The sequence below is a fragment of the Zootoca vivipara genome, chromosome 4, assembly GCF_965207765.1.
Source record: "Zootoca vivipara chromosome 4, rZooViv2.hap1.1, whole genome shotgun sequence".
NCBI lineage: Eukaryota > Metazoa > Chordata > Lepidosauria > Squamata > Lacertidae > Zootoca > Zootoca vivipara.
Window position 1 is genome coordinate 42,968,511 of NC_142587.1, and position 24,721 is coordinate 42,993,231.

General features: G+C 41.1%; 1 protein-coding gene across 1 annotated transcript in view; it reads left to right on the plus strand.

Moving 5' to 3' along the window:
• IL1RAPL1 (interleukin 1 receptor accessory protein like 1) overlaps positions 1 to 24,721 on the plus strand; it is a 543,875-nt gene that overhangs the window by 368,790 nt on the left and 150,364 nt on the right. Inside the window, exon 5 of the mRNA XM_088668723.1 lies at positions 20,115 to 20,189. Coding sequence (XP_088524849.1) covers positions 20,115 to 20,189 — 75 coding nt within the window. The remainder of the gene's footprint in view (positions 1 to 20,114; positions 20,190 to 24,721) is intronic.

The following is a 24,721-nucleotide window of genomic DNA, read 5'->3' on the forward strand; positions in this document are numbered from 1 at the left end:
ATATTTATAAGACACACGATGACTTATTTTCAGAGGATGTTCTATTTTTATTACGTGTCCAGCCTAGCCTCTTCCTTGGCGCCCTACAGAACTGTGCCTATGTCTTATTTTCAGGCTTATATTGCTTATTTTCGGGCTTATTTTCGGGCTTATATTGGCTTATATTGCGCAAATGCTTAGAAATCCTGCTACGGCTTATTTTATGGGTATGTCTTATTTTCGGGAAAACAGGGTACTATTACCTAGTGAGTTCTGTATGATCAGAACTTGGAACAGGGCCTTCTTGGTGGTGCCACCCTGATTTTGGAACCATGTTCTGCCAAATATTATGCAGCCAATGAGGTTTTGAAACCTTTTTTGCTATGCCTTCTTAAGTTCAGATTTAGGTAGTTATTGTGGTAAATGGAAGAAGGCTTTGCATTTGATTCTGATTTATCTGGATGTGTTGGATTGATTTTATAGAAAACATTGTTGCAATATAAATCCCACCAAAGAATAATTTAAAAAGACAGTTTCACCAGTGCCCCTATCCAGGCTTTCTAACTACAGTTTTATGGATCAGACTGTCCAGAACCTGGATGAAAGCAAGCTATTTTGATACACAGTTGAAAACTCACTGGTACAAGCATGTGCAGAGTCATGTGTTGCATTCAAAGTTTGGGAAGAACTTCTTGGGGAAATGAGTGGCACAACTTCATAATACATAATAAGGTTGCATTACAAGCAAATGTGCATTTTGAACCAGGTAATACTGTAGTACTTTTCCGTCTATAAGACACCCCCATGTATAAGACACCCCCCTATTTTGTGGGGGCTATAATTTAAGAAAATGGGGGGAGATGGCTATATTACCAGAGTTGCTGAGCTTTTTTGGGGGGGAGGATTGCCTACAGTTGCTGAGCTTTTGGGGGGGTTGCTTTGGGAAAGATTGCACAGAGTTGTTGGGCTTTTGGAGGGGATTGCCCAATGTTCTTGAGCTTTTAGGGGGTGAAGGAAATCACTAACCCTAAAGACAAGAACACAGCATTGCTCGCATCGCAGAAGCCAACAAGTATCTGCTCATTGGCAAACACAAGCCGGAAACCAAACACCCAGTTGCCGCAGCGGCAGCCAATCCAAGGCAGCCCAATTAACGCAGGAGCAGCCAATCCAAGGCAACAGTCACTCACCAAATCACCGCTGACAAGCTGCAGCTTGCAGCTGCAACCAATCACCCGGTCCCCCAATGTACTGCCTGTGTATTAGACAAGCCCCATTTTTAAACACTATTTTGGAGTAAAAAAACCCTCGTCTAATACATGAAAAAGTACGGTAATTACAAACTCTTGGAACATCACTAATAGGTAAAGGTAAAGGACACAGACAGCTTTCCAGGTCATGTGACTGAACCGCTTTTGGTGCAATGGAACACCATGATGGAAACCAGAGCGCACAGAAACTAGGTTTACCTTCCTGCCACAGTGGTACCTATTTATCTACTTACACTGGTGTGCTTTCGAATTGCTAGGTTGGCAGAAGCTGGGACAGAGCAACGGGAGCTCACCATGTCGCGGGGATTCAAATCGCTGGCCTTCTGATCGGCAAGCCCAAGAGACTCAGTGGTTTAGAGCGCAGTGCTACCTGCGTCCCCAACAACACTAATATAGGGGTGGAGAAGGAGTTTGTTTGGTCTGCTTTCACAGCAGACTGATCCAATCTGACTATTCTAAACTTGCTTGTGTGGCAGCACACAATTCCCAGTCTTATTCCCCTGTTAAATTTTGTGATACATTTTTGGTGTGCAAAACATGCACACACAAAAATGGTTTTCAGCATACATCTAAGTAAAAGAATGGCTTTCAGGAGAGTGAATAGTATCAACTTTGAGTGAGCAGAAGGATAACAGGAAAGATGTGGTGCAAATCAGCTTTGATAATGGGATTATTCAAGACTCTGCAGTTAATGTGATATAGTCGTGGGGATCTGTGGAAAGAATTCAAAGAAAGTTGGCTGACTCTTTTAAAAAAACCAGATCTTGGGGTATGAGTGTATCTGACTGCTTCCAGTTGTCATGCGATGTTTACAAAATGTTTTTGGACATGGGGAAACCAGGTTCAAATCCCTGCAGAGCCAAAAAGCTCATATTGCTGCCCGTAGGCAAGTCACAGTCTCTCAGCATAGTCACTTACTTCTCAAGCTTATTGTGAGGATAAACAAGATATGAATGCTAAAGCAATTCCAAAGCAATTTGTACACTGAAAAATGTCATTGAAATGATAAATAGTGGTAATATATTATGCAGCAGAGTTGCAGTGATAGAACTTTTTATGTTGGGGGGGGCATTTAAGTGGAGAGTTTTGGAGAAGAAGCTTAGTTTACAGGTTTTGATAGATTAATTAGATTAAGATTCATTTCACTGTATGATAAAGATAATGGTAAGCAGCACCAAAATTACCAAGAATAGTAATTTCTGATCACTGATATGTGTTCAGCAGTAGCACATAAACAGTTCTAGTCTTCTATATATTTAGTCTTCAAGTGTTTACCTTTCACAAACTCCAAAGCACGACTGACACTCAAGGTGCCATAATATGGCAGTGTGGTATAACTGTTAGAGTGTTGGACTAGGATCCGGGGTATCAGAGTTTGAATCCCCTCAAGCCATGAAGCTCATTGCATGACCTTGGACTAGTCACTGCCTCTTAGCCTAGCCTACCTCACAGGATTGTTGTGAGGGTAAAATAGGGAGTGAGAGAACTACGGTATGTATACTATATTGAGCTCCTTGGAGAAAATGTAAGGTATTAATGTTACAAATGCATATTATAGATGCTGCTATATTCCCTAAAATACTACTTTTAGAATGAAATGAGAAAGGTATTATTAGGAATGCCATTGTACACACTGGCAAAGCTCTCTACAGAGAATGTTTCTGCCGTTCCTGTGATAAGGTAAACCCTCAGTTACTGAGAGGGGGCACTGTGCAAGTGATAATATTTCACCTCTTTTCTCACACAAATGATTGCATTCTAGTGGGCCTGACTGTTTGGTCATCTTGTACCCTCAGACCTGTCCAGCTCACAGAAGCCGAGCTGTTTTGGGGCCCCCAATATATTTTACATAGTTCATGGTCACAGACCCCCATCCCACTCCATAGTGCTAACACAATCACAGTCCTCTCATGTATGGTGATTTCAGAGAGAATTCAATATGGAATGAAATACCCATATAAATACACACAAACCTTTCTGCCCATTCTGAATGTGACTTTACAATCTGTCCTATGCATGTTTGTGCCCCGAGACCCTCCAAGCCCTTTCCCAGTAAATAACTTCAAACGGACACATAATTTTAGTTTGCAAAATTTAGGCTACAACTTTATTGATTACAAAACAAATTGAGAGGTATTGGCCTAGGCATTGGTCAGGGACTATAACTGACTCCTGCCTCTCTGGCTGGCAGTCTGAAAGGGTAAACACCAAACGAGGGAGCAATATCGCTGAAGATCGATTGAAGCTCACCCCCAGGTTCCGGTGGTCCTGGCATGGCCCTAGCCCCTCAAGCGGACTTTGGACAAGATCCAAGACCCCCAGATTCCTTTACCAGAATACCCTATTCCTGGAGGGGCAGGGGGTGGCCACACCTCCCCTCCCGCACATTTCTATAAACCAATGATGATTGCTAAGGGGGTAGGTGAAAACCAAGTGGCTAAGTCAATCTGCCAAATGGAAAAATTCCTACCCAGCCCCTGCTCCAAAGCAGGCGACCTAATCCAAAGCAAGGCCAAAGCGGCAGCACCTAAAATAGGGAGGGTGAGTATTCAGCAGTGCGAAGCAAGTGCCCCACCCCCATTGCACTGCCACATTTCTAGGTCCCTGGGATCACGCCACTCGCCCCAATTGCCCCAAACAGCCAAGTGCAATCCCGGGGTCCAACAGACAAGGCTTGGGCCATGCCTAGCAACAACACACCCCGTGGGGTGGGCCCTGAGTGCAACCAGGACCCTCAATTTAGGAGGATCCCGTTTACTTATTCCCACTGTGAGCAATGTGCATGTTTACTTATTCCCACTGTGAGCACTGTGTACTCCAAATTCAATGTGTGTGTGACATCAGTGGTTCAGCATAATCCTACACGTGCACTCAGAAATAGGTCTGAATCCTATACATGTTTACTTCAATCCTGCTTTGTTCAATGGGATTTACTTGTAGGAAAGTGTAGAGCCCTAGAAGAAAGCTGTCAAGGCTTGAAAAATCTGTGCTGTGCTGTTGTTTTCGGAATGCAGAAACAAAAACTTCATTTAATATACTATGTTTTGTTTTTTGGGTGTTTTTTTTTACTAGCGTATTAGTGTCTTTTTTACTAAACCATTTTGTCCACTGTGAAGTTTTGGTTTGGTTTCTTCCACAGCAAAAAAAAAATAAATCAATTTCATTGTGTAGGGCTTGACCTTCTGTGAATTCCTTTTATCATATAAATCTTGTTTTCTTCAGAACCACAAGGTCCTTTCGGTGCAACTGGGAATAAATTGGTGATTGTGTAACCACCAGTTCCTGTAGCATTTTTGTAGAGCAAGTGCTTACGATTTCTAATCTCAGTCTGTTGCCAAGTAACTGCAGAAAGAGATGCACGCACATTGAAAATAGTACAAGAGCACTCTCCATATTGATTTGATTTCTATAGTAGGTAGTTTTTAAAAGGAGCCCAACTATATTGCTATATGCCACATTCCCCACTCTTTGGAGAATTACCATTTTGTAGTTACAGTTCTTTTTTTAAAAAAAACACACCACACAGACACTATAACAGATGTTTCTTCCCACTGCCCTGTAACAATAGAGAACTGCCGAGAGACCCAGAAAGCTAGTATTCCTGAGGGGCTGAGACTTCAAAAAGTGTTTAGATAAGGATTATGCAGGGTTAAAGGCATCTTTGACTGGATGACTGCCTTGATAAGCCATGTGTATATGCTTTTGTGTGTGTGTATAGCATAGCACATACGGAAGGAGACCCTTATGATAAATTGTGGGGGCATGTGCTGCTATTTATCATTTACCTTTGCCTGTCTCATCTGCACTTGAGACGCTGATCTGTTTCTCCTGGGATTTATGCTAACCTTCCAGGACTGAGCACAAAAAACAGCTGCCTTGTTTTTTCTTGGTTGCTTAAAGCAAAACAAGCAAAACAAAAAAAAACATACAAGCCAAAAATGTGGATTTCCCCCTCATTGTCTACTCTATAAGAGGAAAGCATCAACAGTCAGGTGTCCCACCCCACCCCACCCACCACTCTAGCTATGCTAATTTTTGTATATTACAAAGCTTTACAACTCCTCAGTTGGTTTGCAGAGTTATGTGCCTTAAATGGATGTACAGTTAATGAGAATTAAATAAGAATATGTGTGCGCTTTGATCTTTGCTAATTGGAATATCAGATGCCCTGATCCTCATCTCTTCAACAAGTGTGTGGATCAGAACTAGTTTCCAACAGATTTCATACTCCTCCAAACATTGGAGAACAAGGCTATCAGTGGACTCTAAGCATGAGGTCTAAGTTCTCCATCCACAGTTGGAGTCAGTGTGCCTCTGAACACCATTTGTGGGTAGTCACAAGTGGTAAGAGTGCTGTCACAATCAGGTACTGCTTGTTGGCTCCCATGTCATGGCCTGGCTGGATGCAGAGGAGTGGCGGAAGCACCAGCTTAAGAAGAAGCCAGGGAATTGGTGGTGGGATGACAATGAGTGGTCAGAGGGAGAAAACTGGGAGGAGGAAGTGTCAGAAGCTGAAAAGGCAACAGAGTTGAGCAGTAAGAAGCTGGGGTAGAACACAGTCCTGATTCATAGGTAGAGATAGGTAGCAGCAACTGTATTAATTCCCATAGCCACCACTCACTGTCAAAGCTCTTGGAACACCTGGTGCCCTCAGATTCAGCCAGCATAGCTAATGGATGGTGATGATGGGAGCTGCAGTCCAAAAAATGTGAAGGCCACCAGGTTGGGGGATGCTGCTTCACAAGGTTAGCAGTGGAACATCTGAAGAATGGGGTGAGCCTTGTGAAAACCTTTACTTCTCCAGTGTCTCTTGTATCAGGAACCCAAAGTTCTTTGAGGCAGCAGCAGTAGCCCTGGTAAATAAACCTTACTCAGTGAGAGACTAAGTCGTGACTGTGCCAGCATGCATTTCAGGACAAGCTCATCTCCCAGGCTTTCATAAGCAGCAGCAGTTGGAACTGGGATGTCTGAAAACTTATGGGGAGGTAAATTTGTATGTACATACAATCCTTCCGGGTAACTCGTGTGTTTTGCTGTGTTTAAAATAAATTCTAAGTTGCCTAAAACTTCATTTAGAAGGTGGGGTATAAATATGCAAATCAATTAGTAGTGGTGATAAATAAATGAATATGGACCAACACTTATAAAAGGCTGGGATATTTTTTTACTTGCTTATATTCTTCAGCCTTCTGCTTTTGATATGTACAGAACCACATCTATTCACAGATTCATCAGAATGATGATGACACCTTGAGACAATTTGATTGTGAAAGATGGGGCAGAAATGATTAAAAAAAATACTAGATGGAAGCTGGGAAATAATGTGTGAAGGCAAGGGAAGGGTCATAGGCTGCTTATCTGCTTCCACGTGTTCATTGGACATAAACTTGTTTGAACAGGGATATTAAAGGGCCTTACAGACACAAACAAACAAACTCCTTAGTTGTGATAACTGTACGTATGTATAAAAATAGGTAGTCAAGGCACTTGTGGATTCAACACAGTCCTATAACCCTCCTTTAAGTGGGCTGTCAGAATTACACAGCACAAGAGAAGTGTCCATTTGTTTTCCTCTGCACACGAGTCATGCTTTAGTGAAGCAATTTGACATGCAGCTCTGCTACTTCCATTTAATCCTGTTGTTCCTACTCAGTGATAGAAAACAAGATACACAATAAATCCAGAGAAAACAGAAATAGCCCAGTGTTTCACTCCCAAACATTTCACGGATAAGAAGTTACAACAGGAAGATAAGCAAAAAGGCAGCTCAAAGCTCCAGCTAAGAATGGGGTGTGTGGAAAGGCCTTTGCTTTCAGCAATGATTGATGTGAGCATTTTGTGACCACTTCAGACTTTCTTTTTTCTTTTTTCCATCAAATTCAAGGCAGTGGAGAGGTAAAATCTTAGCACACATTTCCAATAGAGAAATAAAGCCTGCTATAGCCTCCTTGCATCAGGTATGGCAGCAAAGAACTACATTACTTGCAAAAGAGTGACTGGGTAGCTTTATTGAGAACATCTTTGCACGGCTGGGTATCTTCTTTAGACCTAGCAATGTGGATTTCCATAGTGTTTTATTAATGTGGGGGCGGGGGGAGGATACAAATGAACTGAAGGAACTGAAAGCTGAAACAAACTGCATGTCCAACAATTCTGGAATTTAAAATTAAGATTTTTATTCATTCTTTTTCCAAATAAGGTTTCATATAAATCACTATATAAGGGGGGTGGGGAGAGAGAACTAAGGAAAAGGTGGAACAGGGAGCAAGGGAAGGAGATGAGGGGGTGAGTACTCAATAGAATTAAGTCCTGTTAGCACACTAGTTCCATTCTAACCAGCCCAAGAACGTACTGAGTTACATAGTATTGTTTCACAAAATAGGTTTAGAAATTCCAGCGATAGCAAAGGTCAGGAGAAGTAGAATTCAGGGAAGAGGGGGAAAGGGGGATAAGTGAAGGAACATAAGAGGGGCGTTTCTCGTATCTCTGGCTTTTAAATATTTCTGATATTCTAGTAGACATGAGCATCACCTCCTGTTAACAAGACAGTGAAATGTCTATACTGTACACTGAAAAGGATATGGTCCCCTCACCCTTTTTGTCAATTTATGACATTGATAACTTGCACAGACATTTATGGTCAGCTAGCTCTACCAGGGAACCTATCACACTTCAGGTCTTGACAGTCCACATAAGACTTCATTTGGCTTTAGCTTTCTGCAGAGGCAGAATCTTTACCTTTCTCTTAGGAGGAAAATAGCTCAGACTGCAGGCTGCCCTTTGAACTGTCCAAGGTCCTGTTCTTTTCTGCCCTGTGCTTTGATGTGCATTCACCTGTTCCACTAATGTCTCAAAGTCTCACAGAACTGGACAGATCAGAAGCAGACAGAATGCCATTGTGGGGATTTAAGGTGCAATACTACTTGATCAAAGCAAGGAAGGGATGGGATCGTTTGACTGCAGAATGCTAGGTACATGTAAGCAGACCAAGATGGCACCACAGAAGACCAAAGAGAAAAGGACTGCAGTGGTCTTGGTGAGAGGTTGCCAGTGTATGGGCCAAAATTTTTGCTCAGCAGACAGATTCTCCTTTACTCCCAGAATTCTTTAAGCTGCATGGTGGTCTGCCTACAGGATGAGTTGGAATTGCGCCTATTCATCCTGCCTTTGGCTTCGTTGCCTGTCTGATCCACATCCCATGAGCATGTGGAGCTATACAGGAAGGGCAAGCAGGTTATATCAATGTAAGCCACCCAACCTCGTTTGCCCATAATTACAATTCCACCTTTGAAAAGTAACTGTTCTGTGTTGCACACTACTAAATACAAGCAAGTTTATGAAGAGTTCGCTTCCTGCTGTCAAGAAAAAAAGAAATGCTGAGCAGATATAATTTAGAGAAAGTTAGCAGCTTAATGATGTAATGCTGAGTGTCAGAGCTAGTTCAGTATAATAGTATCTGTTCTATTATATTTAAGAGAATTGGAAGGACTTAGAAAACAATTAGGTAGTGCAACATTAGCAGTATTACAGTTGGAATGACCATTTTAAGAATGAAGAAAGGGCTTGAATAGACAGATATTCAATTGGCATTGTCATGACAAGCAGGACATTGCATTAAATAAGACAACTGAATCATGCCATTCCTTTTTTTCATTTTAGTAGATTTACATCACAACCCTTTTCATGGTGTTGCACTACTTTATTTGTAACAGTTTTAAGCATTTTAAGAAATCAGAAGACCTTTTGAATCTTAGAAAAGACCTACTTTAATTTTGCTGTACAGTTCAAAAGTTTCATATTTTATTTCAGAGAAGTGGATTGCACTTTGAAGACAGGGGTGTAAATTATAAGTCATCTATAGCCCAACTGGAGACCCTTATGACAGCCACTTAGTTGACAACATTCTCTTCTGAAAAACAGGGTAATACAATGCCTTGCCTTACAAATCATTGTAGTAATGTACAGTCACCTAAGTGAGAATGCATATAATTCAGATCAGAAGCTTATATAGATGCACTGTGCAAAATCCATAATAAAGTGTTAATCTTGCACTGCAACATTTGAAGCTAATATATTTCTTCCTATCAGTCTTTGTTGTTTTTGCTGGGTAGCGTTTTGGTTTTTTTTTAAGACAACATATCCATCTGTGAGGGCACCATTTTGGTTATTGTAGATTTTTAGAGCATTTATCTTTTCCCTGGCCGAGCACTGGGAATTGCTGTGAATGTTCAAGAAGACTAATATAGAAAAGAAGCAATATGTGCAGCCTCCCTTAGTTACTAGACTAGCCCAAATGTCATGTCAGCTTCAATTAGAGATGAGCAGATAATGAGGAATCTCAACATCTGTTTGCACATGTGTTCTCCACCCCAAATACTCCCAACCTGTCCCTGGTCATTAGGGGCCACATTACTTTAAAACTTTGTGAACAGTCATTTGGAAACAGTTTTGCCTACACAGTTCCTACATTTTGTTATGCATTTCTGTCCCCAGTTTTACTGCCAAATACATTTGCATAACAACAGGACCCTTGTTTCTTAATGGTTCATCTGTTTCCATGGTGGATTCACTACATGAAATCTTCAGTTTTCAGCATTCCAGTACCTATTGTCAAAATGACAATGTCTAAAGAGAATGTTATTACTATATGGGTTAGAGGGGGAAAACAGCAGGAACTGAAGGGTTGTGGGCAGGGGAACAAACATAGAAGTCTAGTATTTATTCAAATTCTCACTGTAACAAAAAGAAAATGATTATCTGATATATGAACAAGCTGGTAGTAGATGGGAACTTTCATAGAATCATAGAGTTGAAAGAGACCACAAGGGCCATCCAGTCCAACCCCCTGCCAAGCAGGAAACACCATCAAAGCATTCCTGACAGATGGCTGTCAAGCCTCTGCTTAAAGACCTCCAAAGAAGGAGAGTCCACCACACTCCTTGGTAGCAAATTCCACTGCCGAACAGCTCTTACTGTCAGGAAGTTCTTCCTAATGTTTAGGTGGAATCTTCTTTCTTGTAGTTTGAATCCATTGCTCCGTGTCCGCTTCTCTGGAGCAGCAGAAAACAACCTTTCTCCCTCCTCTATATGACATCCTTTTATATATTTGAACATGGCTATCATATCACCCCTTAACTTCTCTTCTCCAGGCTAAACATACCCAGCTCCCTAAGCCATTCCTCATAAGGCATTGTTTCCAGGCCTTTGACCATTTTGGTTGCCCTCTTCTGGACACGTTCCAGAACTGGACACAGTACTCCAGGTGAGGTCTGACCAGAGCAGAATACAGTGGTACTATTACTTCTCTTGATCTAGATGCTATACTCCTATTGATGCAGCCCAGAATTGCATTGGCTTTTTTAGCTGCTGCATCACACTGTTGACTCATGTCAAGTTTGTGGTCTACCAAGACTCCTAGATCCTTTTCACATGTACTGCTCTCAAGCCAGGTGTCACCCATCCTGTATTTGTGGCCTTCATTTTTTTTGCCCAAGTGTAGTACTTTACATTTCTCCTTGTTAAAATTCATCTTGTTTGCTTTGGCCCAGTTGTCTAATCTGTTAAGGTCATTTTGAAGTGTGATCCTGTCCTCTGGGGTATTAGCCACCCCTCCCAATTTGGTGTCATCTGCAAACTTGCTCAGGATGCCCTCAAGCCCATCATCCAAGTCATTGATAAAGATGTTGAACAAGACTGGGCCCAAGACAGAACCCTGTGGCACCCCACTAGTCACTACTCTCCAGGATGAGGAGGAGCCATTGATGAGCACCCTTTGGGTTCGGTCAGTCACCCAGTTACAAATCCACTGAATGGTAGCATTGTCTAGCCTGCATTTTACCAGCTTCTTTACAAGAATATCATGGGGCACCTTGTCAAAGGCCTTGCTGAAATCAAGATAGGCTACATCCACAGCGTTCCCTTCATCTACCAGGCGTGTAATTATGTCAAAAAATGAGATCAGATTAGTCTGACATGACTTATTTTTCCCATGCTGACTTTTAGTGATCACAGCGTTTCTTTCTAGGTGCTCACAGACCGTTTGCTAACTTTGTAATAGATTGTTTGTTAAAGGCATTTTTGTGGCAGGTGTAAGACACCTGCTACAATCCTAAACCCACTAACCTGGGAGTAAGTCCTGTTTAATTCAACAGGACTTCTGAGTAGACATGGTTAGGATTGTGTTGTTAGCCATTCTTAGTCTGTAGGACATAGATGGTAAATCACCTTGAAGTGAGTTGGGTCTGTTTCAGAAGCGGCTTTGTTTAGCAATTGACTCCCCACTGTTCACTATTCTTATTCAAATGCATGCTCTGGAACTGCTGTTAATTTTTTTACGGGTGCTAAACTGAAAGAAACTGAAACTGAAATTGATCCCCTTCATGGATCAATGCCTTGTCGTGGCGAAGGGGCTTGAATAACTCAGAGAAGCTATGAGCTATGCCATGCAGGGCCACCCAAGATGGACAGGTCATAGTGGAGAGTTTTGACTAAACGTGATCCACCTGGAGAAGGAACTGGCAAGCCACTCCAGTATCCCTGCCAAGAAAACTCCATGGACAAAGACAACAGGCATATAAAAGTTATGACGCTGGAAGATGAGCCCCTCAGGTCGGAAGGCGTCCAACATGCTACTGAGGAAGAGCGGAGGACAAGTACAAGTAGATTCAGAGCTGATGAAGCGGCTGGGCCAAAGCCGAAAGGACGCTCAGTTGCGGATATGCCTGGAAGCGAAAGGAAAGTCCGATGCTGTAAAGAAAAATATTGCATAGGAACCTGGAATGTAAGAACCATGAATAGAGGTAAGCTGGATGTGGTCAAAAATGAGATGACAAGAATAAATATCGACATCCTGGGCATCAGTGAACTAAAATGGAAGGGAATGGGCGAATTCAGTTCGGATGACTATCATATCTACTACTGTGGGCAAGAATCCTGTAGCAGAAATGGAGTGGCCCTCATAGTCAACAAAAGAGTGGCAAAAGCTGTAATGGGATGCAATCTCAAAAATGACAGAATGATCTCGATACGAATCCAAGGCAGACCTTTTAACATCACAGTAATCCAAGTTTATGCACCAACTACCGGTGCTGAAGAAAGTGAAATTGACCAATTCTATGAAGACCTACAACACCTTCTAGAAATGACACCAAAGAAGGATGTTCTTCTCATTACAGGGGACTGGAATGCTAAAGTAGGGAATCAAGAGATAAAAGGAACAACTGGCAAGTTTGGCCTTGGAGTTCAAAATGAAGCAGGGCAAAGGCTAATAGAGTTCTGTCAAGAGAACAAGCTGGTCATCACAAACACTCTATTCCAACAACACAAGAGACGACTCTACACATGGATATCACCAAATGGACAGCATCAAAATCAGATTGATTATATTCTCTGCAGCCAAAGATGGAGAAGCTCTATACAGTCAGCAAAAACAAGACCTGGAGCTGACTGTAACTCAGATCATCAGCTTCTTATAGCAAAATTCCAGCTTAAACTGAAGAAAGTAGGAAAAACCACTGGGCCAGTAAGATACAATCTGAATCAAATCCCTTATGAATACACAGTGGAAGTGAGGAACAGGTTTAAGGATTTAGATTTGGTGGACAGAGTGCCTGAAGAACTATGGATGGAGGCTCGTAACATTATACAGGAGGCAGCAATGAAAACCATCCCAAGGAAAAGGAAATGCAAGAAAGCAAAATGGCTGTCCAACGAGGCCTTACAAATAGCGGAGGAGAGGAGGCAAGCAAAATGCAAGGGAGATAGGGAAAGATACAGGAAACTGAATGCAGATTTCCAAAAAACAGCAAGGAGAGACAAGAGGGTCTTCTTAAATGAGCAATGCAAAGAAATAGAGGAAAACAATAGAATGGGGAAAACCAGAGATCTGTTCAAGAAAATTGGAGATATGAAAGGAACATTTCGTACAAAGATTACCATAATCAAGGACAAAAGTGGTAAGGACCTAACAGAAGCAGAAGACATCAAGAAGAGGTGGCAAGAATACACAGAGGAATTATACCAGAAAGATATGGAGATCTCGTACACCTCAGGTAGTGTGGTTGCTGACCTTGAGCCAGACATCTTGGAGAGTGAAGTCAAATGGGCCTTAGAAAGCATTGCTAATAACAAGGCCAGTGGAAGTGATGATATTCCAGCTGAACTGTTTAAAATTTTAAAAGATGATGCTGTTAAGGTGCTACACCCAATATGCCAGCAAGTTTGGAAAACTCAGCAATGGCCAGAGGATTGGAGAAGATCAGTCTACATCCCAATTCCAAAGAAGGGCAGTGCCAAAGAATGCTGCAACTACCGCACAATTGCGCTCATTTCACACGCTAGCAAGGTTATGCTTAAAATTCTACAAGGCAGGCTTAGGCAGTATGTGGACCGAGAACTCCCAGAAGTGCAAGCTGGATTTCGAAAGGGCAGAGGAACCAGAGACCAAATAGCAAACATGCGCTGGATTATGGAGAAAGCTAGAGAGTTCCAGAAAAACGTCTACTTTTGCTTCATTGACTATGCAAAAGCCTTTGACTGTGTCGACCACAGCAAACTATGGCAAGTTCTTAAAGAAATGGGAGTGCCTGATCACCTCATCTGTCTCCTGAGAAATCTCTATGTGGGACAAGAAGCTACAGTTAGAACTGGATATGGAACAACTGATTGGTTCAAAATTGGGAAAGGAGTACGACAAGGTTGTATATTGTCTCCCTGCTTATTTAACTTATATGCAGAATTCATCATGCGAAAGGCTGGACTAGATGAATCCCAAGCCGGAATTAAGATTGCCGGAAGAAATATCAACAACCTCAGATATGCAGATGACACAACCTTGATGGCAGAAAGCGAGGAGGAATTAAAGAACCTTTTAATGAGGGTGAAAGAGGAGAGCGCAAAATATGGTCTGAAGCTCAACATCAAAAAAACCAAGATCATGGCCACTGGTCCCATCACCTCCTGGCAAATAGAAGGGGAAGAAATGGAGGCAGTGAGAGATTTTACTTTCTTGGGCTCCTTGATCACTGCAGATGGTGACAGCAGTCACGAAATTAAAAGACGCCTGCTTCTTGGGAGAAAAGCAATGACAAACCTAGACAGCATCTTAAAAAGCAGAGACATCACCTTGCCGACAAAGGTCCGTATAGTTAAAGCTATGGTTTTCCCAGTAGTGATGTATGGAAGTGAGAGTTGGACCATAAAGAAGGCTGATCGCCGAAGAATTGATGCTTTTGAATTATGGTGCTGGAGGAGACTCTTGAGAGTCCCATGGACTGCAAGAAGATCAAACCTATCCATTCTTAAGGAAATCAGCCCTGAGTGCTCCCTGGAAGGACAGATCGTGAAGCTGAGGCTCCAATACTTTGGCCACCTCATGAGAAGAGAAGAATCCTTGGAAAAGACCCTGATGTTGGGAAAGATTGAGGGCACTAGGAGAAGGGGACGACAGAGGACAAGATGGTTGGACAGTGTTCTCGAAGCTACCAACATGAGTTTGACCAAACTGCGGGAGGCAGTGCAAGACAGGAGTGCCTGGCGTGCTCTGGTCCATGGGGTCACGAAGAGTCGGACACGACTAAACGACTAAACAACAAACAACAACAAACTGAAAGAAGAGCAAATTGCATTGTGCTCTACTTTATAGTGCTCTCTTGACACATTAATTATGCACATGATTGCTACTGTTAAGAGTTATGTGCTTTCAACTGTGCAAGACTCCCTCTATTCAAATAAATTCATTTATTTTAAATGAATATGCATATACTGTATATATAGGTGATATTTCTGTCACAGCAAGCATTTAGGCTTGCCAGCTAGAGCAATCTCCCCTCCACTGCACACTGTTATAGGGTTCCTCCTGAACCCCCAAATCCAATTTTGGGAGGGTACATGGAGGGAGAAGGGAGTAGCCCACTTGCACAAGGGGTTTTCCTGACAGGACTTAATATATTAATCCTACCCATAATTTATATGAATCCTAACTGTTCTCACCACCCATTCCTTTTCCTTCCAGACTTGGAGAAAGGTAGATGGGAGGCTAAATCTATGTTTAATCTATGGCAGGGCTGGCCAACCTGTGGCCTCTCAAATAGTGTTGTACTCCAGTTCCCATGAGCCCCGAGGGCTTTCTGAGATGCGTCTGTGGTGCTTAAAACAATTGAATAGATGAAAGAATGTAGAGGCATCACATTAACAAATGAATGCTGAGTGCAGATGTATAATTAGTTATTTAGATACATGGATTCCTCTGAGAGCAGGTAATAAACCGGACTGGTCTGTTTGAAGCAATGGGGTGTTTTGTATGTTAAATATTGAATCTATTAAAAATAAAATGTCAATAGAAGATAAAGCGGCATTTTTTTATCAAGCCAATCTATATCTGTATACTTATGCCAGTTTCACAAGGCCTTTTATGGAATGGAGTAGCTACAGCAAGCCAGAAGGCAGGTATTCTGCTGTATATATGCTGGAACTCAGTAAGATCTTGAGCATCAAGGTCTGGGACCATAGAAACAGGACCTCAAGCAACTACTTCATAGCCTGGTTTCCCTTGCAATGACAGGGCTGCTGTAAAGCAGGCTGATGCTACAGATATGTTGTACCTCACACACCAAAAGAGTATTGTGAGGCTAACATCCCTAATCCCTGTGCAGTTTAAAAAGTCTATTATTTTTCACACATAAAGCTGCCACCTGAGGTCCAAGGCCTCAGGTAAGTAATGTATCAGTTTGTTAAATAAATGGAATTTGTTGTTCCCTATCCTACATGTCCTTTGTACTAGGATTACTCCAGCAGTTGCTTTACCTTTGACAGAAGGTCTCCTTTGAAGCGACTTAAGAGATTTAGAACAGTGGCTGTAGAAATGCTATCTGATAAGGAATAATTGAGCTGAGCTTGACAAAAAAAGGCAAATCTACATTTAAATGGCATAGTGGACATTCTCTGAAAGATGTCTCTGTGTTGAGAACTTAGAGTCTCTAAATAGAAGATATGACGAACTACTGATAAGGTAGCAGTCAAATTAGTGTGTGTGTGTGTGTGTTTAAGAAAAAGAATCATATCTAGGTGATTTAATATTTTCTCCAATCAACCAACCCTTCCAAACAAATAACGTACAGTAGTTGGAAATAGTGAAGGAGAAGGAGATGAGGAAATGTTTACATGGAAGAATACATATCTTTGTAAGTAAGACAAAAGCCCTCTGTATGAGGTTTTTTTTTATATGTATAGGGTCCTCACATGACTACAGGGGAGCATCTGAATTTACCACTGTATACACAACTACACAGGATGGGATTGTTAATGTATAAGGGCTTCTGGGTGCAGAGAAAAATGACACAAATAGGTTAAATTAGTTGTGCTGGTTAATTGGGTATGCTTGTCCGCACCTGCAACTAGTTAATCATGTGAGAGTGAGTCAACAAGCCTGTGAGAGTGACTCTTGTGTTTGAAGCAAGTTTGCTTTTGGTGCCTACCCTTGGCCAGAGTCTAGTCTGTGTTGGAACACCGCAAGGAGGCTGTATGCTGATGGAAAGACTGTTTGCTGTATACTACAACTGTGCGTAACCTGTAAGTTATGGAACTGCATTATACTGTCAGTAAAGGGACTGAGCCTAACTAGAACTGTCTGGCGTTTTTCTGTTCCATTGGCACACTCTGGTGGCATGTTGAATGGGCACTCTGCACATGCCTCAGCAGGGATATGCACTGCAGCCACTTCCTGCACTCTTTCTGTTTTTTTTTTTAAAAAATATTTTTATTAATTTTCCAATTAAAACCAATTATATCACATTCAATATTTCAAATTATACACATATATATATCAATCAAACCGAATGTTATGCCAAATCATCTAAAGAATTTTTTATTTGGGTTCCCATGCTTCAAGAAATTGGGAATTCCTCGCAACCGTCCACTGCCGTCTTTTTTCTAAAGTTCAAATCGTCCTCCAAGTTCATAATAATCCAGATCTTCCCCTTACAGTCACATAGATGTTTTCCACTTTCATCCGATTGTTTCCCAGCTGCTGAGATAAATATCAAACAAAGTTTCACAGATGTTCTTTCTCCTGTGTGAGTTAATCAGTCCAGCCTCCCCATAAATCTTCTTAGTGGAGCTCCCTGTTGCGTCGAAGCAGCTCGAAGCAGCGCCATCTTAAAAAGCTCAAATCACTTTCGTTTTCTCTCATAGCCATGAAGATTTACGATCTTTATAGAATTTACAGCTTTTCCAGGCAGGAGACCCAAACATCAAACCATAAACTCTTGGTAAATTAATGGATCTCCTTGCCCTATAGCTGAACTTAGCTTCAGGTCGCTGCTCCAATTTAAAGTGCGTCACAGCTCATAAATCCTCCGAACGCGTCCAGAACTCCTTCCGTCCGACTAGGGGGGGGGCTTTTCTCATCGGCAACTCCACATCTTTAAAAAATATGCTCAACTTCCTGCACTCTTTCTGAAAGCATTTATATGCAGCACGGTGGAGGTGCTTTGTTCTGAAGATGCTTCAAGCAGCTTTTAGAGGATTTTTAAGAAATGGGAAGCAGCCCATAGAATGATTGATCCTGTGTTTGGAAAGGTACTTAAGATATATGGACTAAACCAGGGGTCAGCAACCTTTTTCAGCCATGGGCCAGTCCACCATCCTCACATCATTGGTGGGCCGGACTATATTTTGAAGGGAAAAAATAAACGAATTCCTATCTCCACAAATAACCCAGAGATGCATTTTAAATAAAAGCACACATTCTACTCATGTAAAAACATGCTGATTCCCAGACCATCCGTGGGCCGGATTGAGAAGGTGATTGGGCCGCATCTGGCCCACGGGCATGAGGTTGCCTACCCCTGAACTAAACCATAGATCTATGTTCTGTTTAAACTGCTGGTTTGGCTGAATAAAAAAGAGACTTGGTGCCAAATTATGGAGTAGACCAAAGTCCTCAACCATCCTTGATTTTAATTTTAAGTGGGCACTTTGTGAAAAGTAGTCGGAGCAAAGGTAATTAAAGCAAGGCATGTCTATTTCAAATTAAAGACAGCCCATTATCTAGTGCTATTAAATGATTTCTCATATGTATTGTTACACATAGATAAAAGAAAACATTTTTGCATACCTGTAGATGCTCATCTACTGCCTTCTGAATATTTTTCCTTCATTCTATTTTGTCCATTCCAGCTACCCACTGGTGGCAGCCGTCTCTCAACAGGACCATCACCAATTAAGCCCCTGGCAACAAAACCGTATCATGACATAGCATCCTTCATTTATAGGCATTTTGAAAGGAGAAAGGAATGTTGCCAGGGAGTTCAACCATAGCTTAAAGTGACGGCAATGCTTTTGTGTGTGTCTTAAGGGGGAAGGAGAGAAACACAGAAACATAAGCTTTCCCATACCTTGGGAATGGAGACACATCCCCACCACACATTATAACAGGCTTCCTCACCCTCGGCCCTCCAGATGTTTTGAGACTACAATTCCCATCATTCCTGACCACTGGTCCTGCTAGCTAGGGACCATGGGAGTTGTAGGCCAAAAACATCTGGAGGACCGAATTTAAGAAAGCCTGCATTATAAGAATTTGCCACCACTGCTAAAGATTGTTACAGTCTTTAGGAGCCACTCTTCCTACCAACAAAAACATGGGGACGGGGGAACCCTCTGGCTGAATACTTTGCCCTAATACTATTCTATACTGCAACATTTTATGGCAGGTCCCACTTTATTATTGTATGCACAGTGAAGATTCATGCAGTTTATCCCTGATAAATTTCAGTTTTCATAGAAGGTGTGACTTTCAGAAAGACTTAAGCTTCAGCAGCTCCCAACTTAGACATTAAGTGCTGGAAAAAGAAAAGGAAAGGATGAGTCTTTCATGCTTGGATTTCTTTCAGAGCTTCTCTGCAATGTCTGGCACAGCTGAGGCAGTTTTAGGGTGGCGCGACCACTGCAGTGGCACTGGGAGCCGTGCTGCAGGGGGCGCCACAACAATGCTGCAAAATGGAGCGTGAGAGGCAGGGGGTGACGAATTTTAGCATCACACAGGGCACCATGGGAATTTAAGGACCCAAAGTCCACTACTGGGCCCCTGCTACATGCTGGCCTAGGCTCTTCAGGGAGGAAGGGTGGGGTATAAATACAATACATTTATATGGGTAACTGTAAAGCTATCATTAACAATGTGTTTTTAGAGAAGCTGCTCATCTCAAATGGGTAGTTTATTTTCCTTTCTCAAACTACAGCAGCTCTTCCTCACTCCTGTTTATTATTCATCTTAATCTATTTGGAATGCCTTTACTAAAATCACTCCTTTTTTCCCTTTCTCACAAATGCATACCCTCATGCTGTAATTCCATATAGTAGTAATTTAGGGAAGCTTTTAATGTTTAATAGATTATTGTATTTTAATACTTCTGTTGGAAGCCGCCCAGAGTGGCTGGGGAAACCCAGCCAGATGGGTGGGGTATATCAACTCTGAGCCTTCGCCACAATTTTATTCCTTCTTAACTCCTCGCTGTACAAATCCATTTGCTTTTGTCCCAACCTGCTTTCCCTATTTCCCCTCCCTCCCTGGCTTTTTCTGTCATTCCTTCTCTGCATGTAAGATTCATAGTGTATGAAACACTGCAAAACCCTACCAAACTTGTTTGTTCGGAGTGGGACAATAACGGTGTAAGTGCACAAGACATGTGCCAATGAAAATGTTGTTGAAATCAAAGCAGTTGTTACTACTGTTTCAGAAAAACACTGGGGGGGAGCTAGGGGACTCCTGTTCTGTTTATTTAAAGTATATCCTGATTTTAGGTGTCAAAATATTCTTATTCAGGAATATTCAGAATGACCATGCTTCTTTTTTTCTCCCTGCAGCACCACTAACAGAAAAACCACCAAAGCTTTTATATCCTTCAGAGAGTAAACTGACAGTTCAGGAGACACAGCTGGGTAAGTTGCATTCTGGAAGTGCTGATGTTAATGCTTTCATCAAACATTAAGACACAGACGACAATTAAAACTAAAACTAGAGATGACATTGCACTGTGTTTTTGCGCAGATATGTCTGAGGTTAGGTTATAATAGTGACACATTTGCATTGATTCTATTGTATTTAATATTATAACTGATCTTTGATTAAAAGCAAGGTGTCATTTTCTTTCCGTAGTTTGCATTTATTCTGTTTACAAGTAATAGTTATGGGAAGTTAACTAAAAGTAGAAGAGCAGTCAAATTGAAGAGCACAATTGCTGTTTGGGGGCTATAACTGCCAATGGTCAGTGTTGATGAGATTTGTAGTTTAAAATATTTGGGAAGGCTGTGAGTATCGCAAGTACAGAAGCCAATTTTCCTGATGATTCTGTTTTAGTTTGACCAACTGAGTGATGCATGGTTTGTTGACTTTGAACCAAATGTACTGAATTTTTGTTTTACCCATACATGGACTTTTAAGGTATATTAAGTCATACTTTCATACCTCCAAAAGAGCATTTACTTTGTTCATTTTGCCAGATTATAGCTGAATTTCAATGGTATATAATTCACTGTGAAATTCCCTGCGTTATGTTTGTGACTCTTTGGTAACTACAGCATAGAGTGCTGTCACCATTGCGATCTAATTTTTAATGCCATCTTCCACTGCCATGGCAGATCTAGGCTATGTTAGTGGTATTTAATGAATGTGGGTTTTGTGTCTTTGTCATCATATGTTCACTCGAGAACTACAGGTTATTACTTGTCTTAAGACTAATTCTCAACTTTTTTTCATAGTAAAGGCCTTACATGGTGGACTTTAGCACCATTATAAAGCATCTATTTTCACATATAGAGCCATTTGTGAAAGCACCCTCTGCTTTAAAACCTGAAAAGTTACTTCCTCAGAAAAAACCACTGCCCTTATGATATCACCATCTCAATATTGTCAGAATAGGGCTTCAATATACATTAGATTGTTTGAGGGGAAAATATCTGTTGGTAGTCAGTTGCACTTTCTATAATATTATGTCTTTTTTAAAAAAAAAACAAGCAATGATTTATTCTAGCCTTGTATGGGATCATATCAATGCAATTTATGCTTCTGCTTAAACATTTTCTGACTTTGCAGAGTACAAGTTTGGCTTCTAAATATTACCATTGATGTTTCGTTGTATTACTACGATGACTCTTGTGTTTAACTGCATACCATCTGTCTTACTTAATTATGATCAAGGAATGTGAAATATTAGACATCTTTGAAGCATTACTAGATTGGCAAATTATAATTAAGCTGGTACAAATTTCTGACTCCAAACATTTAATTGGCATACTGCAAGTTCCTGTTTGGCTTCTGAGTTCTGCAGTTCTAGATGTGTTAAAGATAAATTATTACGGTCATATTCTCATATGTGTGTACGGCGCCGGAAGTTCTGAACCTGACCTGAGAAACAGTATTTTATTTACAGTGGGAAGGCACATTTTTATAAGCTTACCACAGAACATAAGAAAGCATTGGGTTTGCAACGGCTAGTCCTATGAGAGGTATGTCTGACCTTTTGCTCAGAAAGCATTTGTTGAAGTAGTAGTTCACTGTGGGTCTGATCAAATGCATACTGCAAATATTAAAATTTCAGATAAAAGGGAAATTATGGAAATTCTGTTTCCAATGAAGCACATACGTCATGTAGAAAAGCAACATGGTTAATAATACATTAATTAAGGCCAGTTTGAAAATAAATCTATCAAAATGTATAAACAGAATGTATAAACCATATGTACTAACTGTTGAACAGGTTTCAATCAAGTTCTGATAGGAAAGCTAATGGAGGTCAAGAATAAGATAATATAAGATCTTCTCCGCTTTTACTAAGTGGTTCATTTGAATTAATCAATATCTGTGTTTAAATAATGCATCTAGGATTTGAGTTGCAGAGGGGCTTTTAATAATACACATGGTTGTTTTCTACTCAAGAGGATCAACCTTTCAATATTGGTTTGTTTGTTTTTTACTCCTACAAGGAATAGGTGCATGCTTAGGACACCAAGCTGTCTGTGAAAATATATGAGAAAATTGTGGAGTAGGGTTTCATAGAAATCTTGTACCTTGTATCTTTCTTCAACCATTGTATCTTTCTTCAACCATTTCCCTCACTGAGGCAGAATTATAAAACAGTTAGTTGTGGCAGGCCAAACAAAACTCCCCAATGGCCATGCAGTTTATAGAAACAACAAAATAAGTTTCCCCTGGCAGGAGTTTTGCTCCACTTCACTAGACAAGACAGCACAAAAATGTCATCATCTTTTAGGAAATAGTCTCAGTTTTGCTTCCAAAGGAGGTGCCTAAAAACCTTTTCTGAAACCAAAGCAGACAGAGAAAATTAGATTCACTTTCCCACAAATTTTAACAGACAACCTAAAGCACAGCCTGCGTTCTTTCACATCTCAGTCTAAATGAAAAGAGTTGGGGTTGTGCTATTTGTCGCTTTTCTCTCTTTTTTAGCTGCTTAGAACCTTCTGCTTAAAGCTGGTGCATAGGTAACAATATTTTCAAAACACCCCACTAGTCCAACGATTGCGTTAGATAAAGGCTGGGAAACCTGTGGACCCCCCCAGATTTTGCTGGAGCAAGGATTTTCAACCATCTCCATGGTGGAAATGCAACATCTGATTATTTGGGGAATGGGCATTCAGTGGGGTTTACCGTCAGTACACAAGGTACCTGTGGGTTTATCATTTTTCCCTTTCTCTTAAATGAAAACATCTGCTTTAAGCAACAAAGCTGCAATGAGCAGGGTTCTGCTCCATATACAATGGTACAACAGGGAGGACACTACCTGATGAAACATTGGTAAACTTATGTACAGATAAAAGGGGGGTGGGGACTTGAAACCCTCTACTGCCTCATGCAGTAATAGAAAGGTCCCCTTATCGGACCAAGATATTGCAAACAAAGGGAGACTTAAACCATGGGTAGGCAAACTAAGGCCTGGGGGCCGGATCCGGCCCAATTGCCTTCTAAATCCGGCCCGCGGATTTAGGAATGTGTCCTTTTATTTAAAATGCATCTCTGGGTTATTTGTGGGGCATAGGAATTAGTTCTTCTTTCATCAAAATATAGTCCGGCCCCCCAGAAGGTCTGAGGGACAGGGAACAGGCCCTGCTGAAAAAGTTTGCTGACCCCTGAGTTAAACAGAGGAGAGTGTCCAAACTAAGCAGGTAGACACTGGCAGGATGAGGAGGGGCAAAGGAACCTGACTGAGAGAAGAGGTGCCCAATAGGAAAAGGCCCAGCAACGAACCAATGAGTGGTTCCTCCTTTACAGAAGGAATTCGAACAAGGAGCAGAGCACCTGGGCTAGTGGGAAGGAGGCATCCGCTACAATTTCCTACAGGAGAAGGAAGATTTATTGGCAGACTTAATACCATAGTCTCAACTCAGCTATAGGAAGCCCTTTGGGTAGAATCTCCCTTTACCCAAGCTATGCACATTCAAAGCACACACACACTCCCAAGAATTCTGGGCAATGTAGTTCACAGCCACACTTAACAAACTACGGTGCCCAGAATTCTTTGGAGGGGGAAATGTGTGATTTGAATGTTGTTTAAAAGCATTATGTCTATGCAGTCCCAGTATCAGTGATATGAATTATACTCACTTCAAAGTAAGAACCGCAACTTAACATTACTATGAGTCAGAACTCATAATTTATTTTTTTTAAACTATAGAAATGATTTAACTCAGCAATCTTTCTACAGATAAGGTTCTACAGATAATTAAAATTCATTATCAATATAATGCTTATATTTATAAGTTCATATGGCATCTCAGCTTTTTGTATGAGCTTAAAATCATGTTGTTGTTCCTTCAACAACTTATTATTACTTCATTAATTGGAAATCTGCAGTTGATTAGTAATTTAGCAACTGAAGACCTTTGAGGAAGATGAATAAATTCTAAGAAGATAAATAGAAAGAAATACTCTTAACAATGTAGGGACATTCAGTTCACCAAGTTGGACTCAGTAAAGCTTTTTTTTCTACTTTTGATATTTGCAGTACAATGTTAACATAGAAGCGCCATGAAAATGGGTCGTTTTAAAAGCAATTGCCATTTCACTTTTAGCAGAGGAGCTGAAGGGAAGATTGTAAATAAAGCAGACTCAGCAGTAAACACACTACTTTAAATTAGATACAAATCTTTCATTCTCGAGTGGTGTGAAGGGAAAAGAGTCTTAGAAAAAAAGGATGGATTCTCTCTGTTCAGTAACTGCTGTGTATGAAATCTATGCTGACCTTGATTCAGTCACAGATAGGTAAGCCGTGTTGGTCTGCCGTAGTCAAAAAATTTTTTTTAAAAAAATCCTTCCAGTAGCACCTTAGAGACCAACTAAGTTTGTCATTGGTATGAGCTTTCATGTATTGGTATGTGCTTTGGTATCTGAAGAAGTGTGCATGCACACGAAAGTTCATACCAATGACAAACTTAGTTGGTCTCTAAGGTGCTACTGG